At 35.5% G+C, this 11,908-nt stretch overlaps 1 protein-coding gene across 1 annotated transcript; it reads right to left on the minus strand.

Moving 5' to 3' along the window:
- Nucleotides 1-1,614: 1,614 nt before the first annotated feature.
- LOC21389724 (molybdopterin biosynthesis protein CNX1) lies at nucleotides 1,615-10,088 on the minus strand. The gene is made up of 14 exons (XM_010094976.2): nucleotides 9,732-10,088; nucleotides 9,313-9,439; nucleotides 8,585-8,715; nucleotides 7,699-7,800; nucleotides 7,546-7,629; nucleotides 6,651-6,878; nucleotides 6,025-6,215; nucleotides 5,819-5,923; nucleotides 5,362-5,670; nucleotides 4,164-4,321; nucleotides 3,943-4,049; nucleotides 3,254-3,310; nucleotides 2,580-2,824; nucleotides 1,615-1,881 (listed from the first exon to the last, which is right to left on the minus strand). The coding sequence occupies exons 1-13, from the start codon at nucleotides 9,936-9,938 to the stop codon at nucleotides 2,606-2,608; spliced, it is 2,025 nt and encodes a 674-aa protein (XP_010093278.1). The 5' UTR covers nucleotides 9,939-10,088; the 3' UTR covers nucleotides 1,615-1,881; nucleotides 2,580-2,605.
- Nucleotides 10,089-11,908: the final 1,820 nt, after the last annotated feature.

An 11,908-nucleotide genomic window follows, 5' to 3' on the forward strand; every position in this document is an offset into this window, starting at 1 on the left:
TAAACTGCAAAAAAATTCACAAAATAAAAAAAGTTTCTTTTGTAGGTCTTAAAAAAATAAATCACTATTAGTTTCTTAATTTTAGCCGTTAGATATGTGTAAAAATTATTTATTTTGTATATTTTTTTAATCTGATGTGAATTTAATAAGATCAAACGGTAAAAAAATTGACACCTACTGATAAGAGGTCCTAAAAGAGAAACTAATAGATAAGCGGTCCTGTTTAAACATTGGCGCATGACGCGCGGCTATTAGTGTCCGTTTGGCTCATCTTTAATTCATAGATTTAAATAAAAATTTATTGTAGTAAAAAAAATATGAACTTATGATTCAAATAGTTCGATGTTTTGTGAATAGTAGGTTTGACATTGAACATCAAGCTTGTGGACCAGCCTCCTACATTTGGTACAAGAATTACAATTTTTACATTTTTGGGAATGTAAATTCTATGGGATTCACATTCCCTCAAAAATGGATAATTTGAATACCATCAAAATATGATATTATTCAAATTCACAAGAATCTTAGAGACATGGGAAACCTGTTCAACAAGCAAATCACCCCAATATTGCAACCCGTCGTCGCCGCAGCCACGGGCCCACCGTCGCACCCCACAGTCGAAGCTCAACCACATTTTGTCGTCGCTGCTCCACGGTGACTGCAACCCTGCATCACTGCCGATCTCATCTCCATCAGCAGCCACCAAGTCTCCTCGTCAAATTGCTATGCAGCCACTTCCCTCAACGTCCCTATAGCGGCATTGTCACTCCCTCCCCTACAAAGCCATCACCTCCGTCCACCCCCGTGACCGCCGCACTATCCACGCCTTGAAAAGTCCAAGCCTAGCACTGATCTGGAAGGAGAGAGAGATCAAGAAGAATATGTGAGAGACTGAGAGGGACGGGAAACTAAAAGAAAGAATAATTGTTTTGGTTTTTTGTTTTCTTTTTTCAGTTTTTTTCTTTTGTTATTATTTTTACTCATACTTAATTTTTTGAAACTTTATTTTTTTTGATATTTTTAATAATATTTATAAAAGGATCCGATAAGATTTAATAATAATTTTTCTCATGATATCTAAGAAAAAAAATCTAATAAGAGTATTAATGCAGTGTTATTAAAACGGTAGTTACGATTTATGTTTCAAGAATTTTAAAATTATTCCTTTCAAAAAATTTAAAACCTAATAATTTTATAAGGATTACATAAAAATTTAAAACCTATTAATTTTATAAAAAAGATTACATTATTGTAAATCATAAGCATGTGACAATCATGGGAATCAATAAGAAGATTATTATACATAACCAAATATGATAATGCATGATTCTTCATAATCATAAATCACTTTTATGATAATATAATTCCTACTGATTACCGTATACCAATCACTTTTTTAATAATATGATTCATATTGATGCTGATTACCGTATACCAATCACTTTTTTAGTAATATGATTCATATTGATTACCGTGCTGATTACCGTATACCAATCACTTTTTTAGTAATATGATTCATATTGATTACCGCATATCAAACGCTCCCAAAAAATCAATAATAGTGTGATCATGAAATAAATAATAAAATCTATTGCTATTTAGAAGTTATAACGATGTTTCTCAATTCAGAAAACGTTAGTTTGAGAATTTTTTGTTATTGTTTATACAGTATTGGATATTGTGTAATTTGATAATATGAATAAGTTTTATGATTCCGAAATTCTTATTCTTTACTAATTAAAAACAACTCGCAAACAAAAAAAGTCAACCCGCCAGCCTCCAACAACCCGCCTAGACTGTAGGGTCATTCTAGATTGGGATCTTGGAGACTTTCTCGTCGTCCAACCCGCCGTCACCTGCCGAACCCGCTCATGTATAGCCCTACAAAAAATGAAAGCGAGAGACCCCAATTAAAAACGACAACGAAAATTATAATGTAAAGCGTCATAAGAATTTAAAACGACAACGATTTTGGAAACAAGAACAAAAGATATTCATATAATAAAAAGACAATTCCCAAAAAGAAAAAAAAAGATAATAAATTGGAAAAGAACTAGAAACAACATGAACGTAACAACCGACGACGGCTAGAAAACAAGATAACTAACATATGATATCAATATAGCACAATAAAAGCAATGTGAAATGACAAAATAAAAAATAATTAATAATAATGATGATAATAATAATAATAACACAACAAACATAGAAAGTGACAGGTGGAAACGATACGAGCTTCATAAAACGATAATAGCCCAAGTGAAGCTTCATGAAACGACATCAACATAAGACGACAGTGACATGGAAAACGACAGCAGCCAAAACAATATACAGGCCCCTTAATCCCGGCCAGGGAGCAAGAGACCTGTCGGTTTACTCGGCTCTTCCTTTCCCAGAAAGGGGGAATGTGTCGTACACAAAACAGCAATCTTCTTTAAAATAAATAAATAAATAAATAATAAACACGTAAAACGAAGACTTCCCGTCGATCTCCGAAAGCGCAACTAACAACACATGAAGTATACATAATACATACACGCTAATGCTATATGAAGCAGGCCAAAATAACACAAACTTACATGCTTTCTGACTCATTCAGATTGCTTTAGCCACAAGAACAGGCCCCTCTCCTGCTGCCACTGCCACTGGCCGATTTATAACTACGTTCCCACTCGTCCTGAGGAGCCGCTTCTGCATGAGGAACATGGCGGGGATGTTTCTCCCTTTTGTCCCCTTTTATCTGCTTCAATGCGTGCTTAAGAGCAGGTAACAAAGCCTCCATGCACTCGCCAACAGCATTTGGATTCCCGGGCATGTTGATGATCTGAAAATATTGTGGAAATAGAAAACATTTCAAGGTAATGTAACAACAAATAAGAGTCATGGTTTGGATGTATTATTAATGACAACCTTGGACTACTGCAAATGTGAAACAAGCTATAAAAATGATAAAATGTAATCATCAATGGGAAACGGAACATCATTGGGATTAATTTAGCTTCTCAAAGGAATAGAACTTTGCACACAATTTTTATCTTTGGTCTGTTTTCTGTTTTTTGAAAGGCATCTTTGATTAACAGTGCAAGGAATTGTATTAGTAAATTTTTTTTTTACTAACCCCTGGATTAAAATACTTCAAATTGCTTCCACACTTGCGCGCATTTTTACTAACAAGTACTAACTCGTTAAGAAGTATCAAAAATGATGTTTTGGCCTTTTTTTTTTTCCCCTAAGAAAAATACTGTGACTTTACCAATGTTGATCCTCTTATTCCGGCTGCAGAGCGTGAGAGCATAGCAAATGGTGTCACCTGTTTCAAAGACGAGGAACAAAATTTTTAACTTAATGACTAGTAAGATGTACTTCACAGAACTTTGTTAAAAAAGTAGGGCAAACATAGGAAATATACAAATAGCCAAATGTAGAACACGTTCGAAAGCTAACATGCTAAACATATCAGAAGTCTGGCAAAAGGAAAAAACAGGCATACTATAGTCAGACAAGCACTTACGCAAGTTAGCTTTCAAATGAACAATGAGACAATCTAAAATCAATACCAACTTATAAAACTGGTTTTATAGTTCTCTCTGTTCATCACTAGTGCTCTTCAACTCCCTCTCCTCCGTCCCCTCTCTTCCTTATACTCCCTTCGTCTCGCTTCCACTCCCACTCCAATCCTCTCACTATAAACTTCCCCTCCCCATCCCTTCAGCCTCCAATCGACATTGAAAGCATGAATTCAATCCAATGTAATTTAAGTAACAAAGTACAAATTTACACCAAAAATAATCCAATACCATCATAGCCCCTAGACCACAGTCTCCAATTTGATCTGATTTACACTCATTTGTTCTGGGGCCTTCCCCTCTTCAATATTTTCCTCTTTGCTGTTCCATGAACTACAAAGCTATTTGTCAAATACATTACAAGGTGAAAACTTACTTTCAGACTCTCTTGCATCATGACGTAAAGGAGTCCGGATGTTTCTTTCTCAATCACCTCTTTAGTTGCTTCAGGGGTTACGTCCCTTGGAGAGAAGCCAGTACCACCTTGACATGACAAAAAATCAAATTTAACAAAGACGAGGACTTCAGAAAGACCAAATACAAAAAGATTTGAAGTTCACACAATGAAACATATAGTTGAACAAATAAGGAGTTTACCAAGGGTGAGGATAAGATCCACTCTGTCGATATCGCACCATTTCAGCAGCACATCTTTGATTTTGCTCACTTCATCAGGTACCGCAGCTGTTAAAACAACTCTAGCCCCTCCTAATCTTCCTGCTGAAGAATTTACAACAGAAACGGCCCTCGGACCACTGTAAATTTAACAATCTACTCGTAAGTCTTACTTAAATTTGATTCTTGGATGCACCAAAAGACTTGACCACTAATAAGAGTCTTGATTAAAATCAAATCATAAAAATGAAAATGAAAATCAAATAAACTTAAGGCTAATCTTCCTGCCAAAATGGAAGGCAAAGACGAACTTTTCAAATTGCTTCCTAATAAAGTAGGACAGACTTCCAAAGAGTGGACCTCCACTTCAAATATTTCTCATTTGAGAGGTTACCCCTAGTCAACACTTTCATGAAACCAGACTGGCAAAATTGAAAGGGCTGGGAAGGAAAGGGGGGGTATTAAAAATATTGCAAAGTATTTAGTACGTCCCTTACTTTACTTTGACAGGGAGCAATATTCACTTTGCTCTCTTTGGCATCAAAACGTGACCTTTTTGAAACAAAAATTCAAAAAGGAGTATCCAGATGCAATCCAAGTTTAGACACTGACCAACAGTAGAACAATCAAATAAGAGTTCCAACCCATTTAGCGTCTATGAGAGTATACGTGTTAAGGACTCCTTTTTCGTTTGGTTTGACCGGGAACAGAACAGAAGAACTGGGGGAATCCAAAATATAGCAAAGCATTAGTACTTCCAATGCTTTACTTTGACAATGAGCTATACCAACTTTGCTCTTTTTGCGTTTGGCATCAACAAGTGTCCTTATGAAAAAATATGTTCAAAAAGGAGTATCCAGATGCAATCAAGTTTTGGCAGAGCATCCCAATCCCTGACAGTAGAACAATCAAATAAGCACTTAAAAGGATACCATTAGCCACTATCAGGTCGCTAGCTGGCCAATCATTTTATTGCAGAGCATTCACCATTTCCATCTCAAACTTAGACAAAGAGGACCATCAACTCTACTATCAATTTAGCATCCAGAAAGTGGCTCATTGAAAATGATAATTCAAAGAGGTGAATATGATATGCAATATTATATCAAGAGACCCGAAAGTTCAAATTGCATAAAAATATCTGATATTTCTAGGTGAACTGCAATATGATGCGGCATACCTTCTATCAGGTCCAGCCCCCGATGCCACAGTATCACTCACTGTAAGAATAGCCAATTTGAATTCAGAATCCTGAGACGCATTTGCATTTACTTCTTTTTTTGCATTTGCTTGCAAGGGAGAAGTTGGATTGGATGTTAAGGTATTCTTGGTAATAGCGGTTCTGCTCAAATCAGTAATTATGATGGCCGACACAGAAGAACCAGCAGGTATCAGACTACCTGTCGCTGGTAACTCCAATAAAGCATTCGCAGACTTCATACTTAAAAGCCGGCTACTCATCTGATGACCAGTACTCTCAGCAACAAAACTAAAATCCCAAAAAATAGGAAAAAAAGTACTCAGATCAGAGAAATACCAGAGGAAATCAAGTCCAACATGGATCAAATAGAACCAAACCCTAAATATTCAGGATTCCATTACAAGATGTCAAAATGCAGTTTCCTTAAAAAACTTACCCAGGCTTGCCTGATCCGTCATCAATCTCCCAACTAATTATAGCACAATGGAATTCTGGGCGGAATGGGTCTGTCTTTATAGGCTGACGAAGACGGGCCTGCACCCTGCACATAGAAGATAATTGGACAGAGGATGCATGTCAGTTTAATTTATCTACAGAGTCTCTCCAATAAAAATTGGATAAAGAAAGAGAGCTTAGAGCAACCTCAGAAGATGAGGGTTTGCCCATCCAGCAAGACGACGGATGGTGGGTACTACAAAGAGATGGAAACACACTAAACAGCTCACTGGATTTCCAGGCAGCCCAAATGCAAGAATCTTTTTTCTTGGCACGCCTTCTGTTGGTTTTGCAACGATCTCCGCAAATGTCAGAGGTTTTCCCGGTTTCATACAAACCTGAAGAGCTGATTGAATTAAAAAGAGTATGTTGAAAAGTTTCGGTTTCTCTTAGTAGGGGTAGCAAATCTTTTGTGTTTCAAGGGCTTCACTTCTGTTAATTCAATCAGTGAACTTGTGCATTTTGTTTACTTATTTAAACATTAAAAAATGGAATGCTTTTTTTTCTTTGGTTTAAAATGGTTGTTTTCTAATTCCTATGAAATTAATGTATAGAAGTTTGACTATTATCATACTTGTCTACTGGTTTAAAATATCAAACTTTGAAATGCATCAAACAAATGTTGGCAGGGGAAGAAAAATATCTTCTTTTTTTCTTTTTCTAATAAGAAAATTCCTATCATTGAAAAAAATAAATAAATAAAAAGGGAGGAGGATAAGAAAGGCTCAAGAGAGGGAAAAAGTATAAAATACATGAAATGCAAATTGGTCTACCTTACTGAAATGCACTGCTCCTCTCTTTTTGAGAAGTGGCTTGACAAAATCCTTGTCTCCCATGGAAACACCACCAGAAGTTATAAGGATATCGATCCCAGAAGAAAATGCAGTATCCATGACTCTTTCAAGTTCTTCTTCATCATCTCTTACAATACCAAGGTCAAGTACCTTGCAATGCTCCTGCGTAGCAGCTGCCAGTATCATAGCACGATTGGAATCTCTAATCTGCACAGGAATCAAATTAACTTGTAGATAAACTGTTTCCAGAGCATAACGGAAAAAGCAACCCGTGACGATAATTGAATGCATCTAAAGAAAAATTTGACCAACGTGACAAAAATATCAAAAGAAATTAATGCGAGCATATACTTCTCTTGTAGGAAGTTTGTTTCTTAAAAAAAAAAAAAAAAAAAGGTTCTTTCCTAGTTATATGTCCAAGTAAATAGGCCAGGAAATGGTGTAACTGAACCCATAAACCGCAGGAAATAAATAGAAAGAGGGGAAAAAGACTGATAAACTTCAAATAAAGAGAGAAAATAAGGGCCCGTTTGGATGGTATACTCAAATCATGATTCGGGTTCATTGGCGGGAACTTTGTGGGAGAGGAAATTTAGAATTCAAACTCTTTGTGAGATAAAAACACTGTAGCAAAATAATGATTTGGGTTTGAGTATAGCTTCCAAACAACCCGTAAAAGAGCAAACTATCATCCTATCAAAAAAAAAAAAAAAAAAAAAAAAAAAAAAAAAAACAGGATTTTAAAATTTCAAACTTCCATGTTTAAGCGCCCTCAATGCAAAAACTGCAACTTCATGTCATTGACACCAGTTCCCATGCACCCACCCTGGACTTTTGAGTTTTGAGTTTCTCCAATAGAGTAAAGCTATAGTACCTGGCCACGATTTAGAATTTCTGTTGTTGGCTCTACCAGTTCGTCTCCAGTAGAAAGCACAGTAACAGTTGGAGTGCGGTACACCTGCTATGACAACATTAGCCACCGGCTAATTCACAACTCCATCAAGCAGAAAGTAGATTACTCTAATACCTTCACCATCATTACTCCGACCGTAGCCAGTAGGCCAATTTCTGAAGCACCGACTGTTTCTCCAGACCTTAATACTACAGCATGTTTCTCAATGTCACATCCCTGAAAACAAATACAGGAATGAGCTTATACACTCCGCAACTCAAACAAATAACAGCCGATATTATGCTTGAAAATCTGTATTTTATTAGTTGAAATCAGTGAAAAGTAAAGACAAAAATATGGAATGCGATGATATGCTGAAATTAGACACACATAGAGAAGTAAGAACAATTTCACCAAATTAACTATTCTCAAAACAGAAATAGACATACCAATAGGAAGAGAACTATAACGAAACATGTAATTACTAATGCTTACATACGCACGCCCATAAAAATTACAAAGACACGCTAATCATATACACGCCAAAAGACATATGGTTGCATTGGACCAATAAGCCAATTCGGTTTTGAATTATTTACGTCTCAACTTAGTTCCCAAGTAAAATGGCAGATGTGTTTGAGAATGCACGTCGAGAAAAGAAATTTCAGCATCATAATGCCAAATTCCTTGAGACAAGCAATTAAAAAAAAAAAAAAGGAGAATTTTAACTCACTAACAACTAGCAGAGGACACAAATATATGAAACCATATGAAAAATCGCAAAGCCTAGAAAACAAAAGAATCTAACTTACAGAGGCCCCAACACATCATCTGCTAGAAATAGAAGCCAAAAATTGAATATACTAAATTTGTCATTGAGGGCATGAATATTGCTCATATCAACTATTTGATAGACAGAGAACTAAACAATATTAGAAAATACGGTATACAATCAAAATCAACTACACCAAATGATTTTACAATTTTGTCAAAAAATTTCAAGGAATCAACCATTACATACCACTGGACGGATATCTGTTCCTTTGCTTGTTCTAACCAGAATTCTTATGCACTTTGATTCAAGAGAAGACCCTTCAATTTTTTCGGTGTCCTCAACTTGAACAACTGCATCGGCACCATCAGGGATAGGTCCTAAAGTAAAGCCACACCAAAAATGGGAGGGAAGCACAGAAGTGAAAAATCAGTACAAGAAATGGAATCCCTTAGGCAAAGACGTCTTAATGTAGCTTCAACAGACAGAAGTGAAAAATCAGTACAAGAAATGGAATCCCTTAGGCAAAGACGTCTTAATGTAGCTTCAACAGACTTCGTATGGCTCCACTATTCTCCCAAAAGTGAAACCACAACTATGATATCAAAAGTCAAAACCTCATGCCTCCTCATTCAGATTTTGAAAAGGAAGTTGACTACAGAATTCCATGATAATACTTAGGTCTCAGTCTCATCAAGTTCTTTACTTCTTTGTAGCCTAGATTACAATTAAAACAAAAATTGGGGCCAAGTAAACTCCATAAGATGCCCATAAAAGGCACTGTAAATATAAGACATTGGCATTGGAATTGAGCTTCAAAAGTAAATGAAGCCAAGTGACCACCAGTTGTTCGGCAGCTTCGCCGTTGGAATGTTTTTCCTTTATCTAATAAATTTGTGTGGGGATTCTAAAGAATTTTGATGCTAGTTATTCCCTCTTATATTTCATAGAAAAAAAAAATGAAAAAGAAAAATCACCTCCAGTTGTGACATATGCAACAGTTCCAGGAGTGACAGTCACACCAAGTGCATCATTTCCAGCTCTTGCTTCAGCAACCACAGGATACTCACCAGGCCCATCTTCTGCCACCACAGCATATCCATCCTGAGTCAAAACATTTGATAACAAAAATTTGGGAAAAACAAACATATCATAAATTAGTATCTTTAAGAACTAGACAAAAAGCATCATTTTCCAAACATACAAGAGTAACTACAAGAAATAACTATCAGGTTCAGAAAAGCCATAAAGAACCCAAACCCCACAAAAAAAAAGTCCTAAGTTGGATGATTTATTGACTTAGAGGGAAAAGTATGCGATACCAAGTTACTAATTAATCATAAAAAGTCAAAAAAATGATAATTGGGATATTACGGAGAAATGAGTTTTGGGATACCTTGATAGAGGCAGGATAAGGAGGCAAAGGGTCAGGAGCGCGAACATCCTCAGCCAAGACCATGCCCAGCGCGTTGTGGAGAGGCACGGTGACAGGTGGCAGTCCCTGGGCAACTGCCAGCACCATTCGGAGAGCCTCATCCACCGACACCATGGAGGGGTTGGTGCTACCCTCGGTGACTCCGTGAGCTCTCTCAGTCACCTCCATGTATAAAATTAAGATAATATATATTCTTTTTTCCTTTTTCTTTTTTTTGTGTTTTTTGGGGTTGACTCTTTTCTGATGGGTTTGGAAAGATGAGAATGGGAGAGAGAAGATATGGAGGATGAGGTGATGAAGAGAGTGCGACGATGAGAGCGCGCAATTTATAGTTGTTTTTTTTTTTTTTTTTGGCAACAGTGAGTTAGTACTTAGTACCCATATTTGTCACACTTCCATCGATGATATTCACTTTTTTAGCTGCCAGTGTATGAGTTTGGGGTTCTTTGATCCCTAATTTTATCACCGGCAACATGAGTCACGATACGACTCGAAAATGATACGAATTTTATAAGTTAGGGTTGAGAAAAAAGATGTTCGGGTCGACCTAAAATTAACACGAAAAACACGGGTCAATTTCGAATTGAACTCGCATAACCCGAATACGACACGAAACTCGTAAAAAATTAAAAAATAGATATATTTTCATTTCATATTTTAAATTTTATTATGAACTTGTAATATCATGATAGTTATACTCAAAATCTTATACTATTATTTACTTAATTTCAATGGATGTTATTGTAATTTAGTGTGTTATGAATTTTAAGTTATTTCTAATATGTAAAAAACTAAATAAAAGTATACAATTTTCGTGTCAATTTCGGATTCACGGGTCAATTTCGTGTCACGGGTCATTTTCAAGTCGTGTCGTGTCAACTCGTAAAGTGATCGTGTCGTGTTCGTGTTGCGATTTTTAAAAAATTTCGTGTCGTGTTTGGGTTGACTGCAAATTAAAAAAAAAACGATTAAAACACGACACGTGACATGAATTGCCACCCATACCTAATTTTTCGTTCATTTCACCGATTTAAGTTTAGAATTAGAGTTTTGCTAGTAAAAAACTCTCAAAAGCAGTCACATTTAACTTTTTTGTTACAGTAAAAATCTCTCACATAAAGTCACATCTTAATTCGAATTAAAAACTCGAATCAGCGAATTAAACGGGCCCAAAAACACCTCACAGTTAGTCTCTGAAATTTTATTTATTATAGTTTTAATTAATCTGTTAACTAAGCGTTAAATATTTGAAGGAATCCGTGGAAAGTAGAAACTAAATTTGAAAACATCTAGAGATTAAGGACTAAACCAATTCAAAAAACAAAAGTTAATTTCCATAGATAGTATCTAAATTTTAGCTGTTTTCAATTTAGTCTCTAATTTATACATATTTCATCAAATATTTAACACCAAAGAGTCCGTTTAGTTCGTTGATTCAAGTTTTTAATTTGAGTTGAGATGTAATTGTTTCTGAGAGCTTTTTACTGTAGCAAAAAAGTGAGATGTGACTGTTTCCATTCATTTTTTTACTGTTGCAAAACTCGAATCGGTGAAATGAACGGGGGCCATTATGAGTTTGTAGTTCTTACAGTTATCCTCAATTTTATTTTGATCCCTAATTTTAAAAACACCTCACAGTTAGCCTCTAAGATTTTATTTATTTTAGTTTCAATCAATATGTTAGCTAAGCGTTAGATATTTGAAGGAATCCGTAGAAAGTAGAAACTAAATTTGAAAACATCTAGAGATTAGGGACTAAACCAATTCAAAAAATAAAAGTTAATTTACATAGATAGTCTCTAAATTTTAGCTATTTTTCAATTTAGTCTCTAATTTACACAGATTTCGTCAAATATTTAATACATAGGCATCATTTATTTCACCAATTTGAGTTTTTAGTTCTAGATTTCTATAGTTAAAAGCTCTCTAAGAATGTCACATCTAACTTTTCCTACTACAGTTAAAAGCTTTCAGAAAATATCACACTTTAGTTCGAATTGAAAACTCAAATCCGCGAAATGAACGAGACCCTAATTACCAGAATGATCGTAATTGAAGCAAAGTAAAACTTAAAGGATCAATTGTGAGACATGTTAAGAGTCATGGACTAAAATAAAATTGATGGTAAACTTTAGAGG

Source organism: Morus notabilis, unplaced genomic scaffold (genome assembly GCF_000414095.1).
Source record: "Morus notabilis unplaced genomic scaffold, ASM41409v2 Scaffold419, whole genome shotgun sequence".
NCBI classification, from domain to species: Eukaryota; Viridiplantae; Streptophyta; class Magnoliopsida; order Rosales; family Moraceae; genus Morus; species Morus notabilis.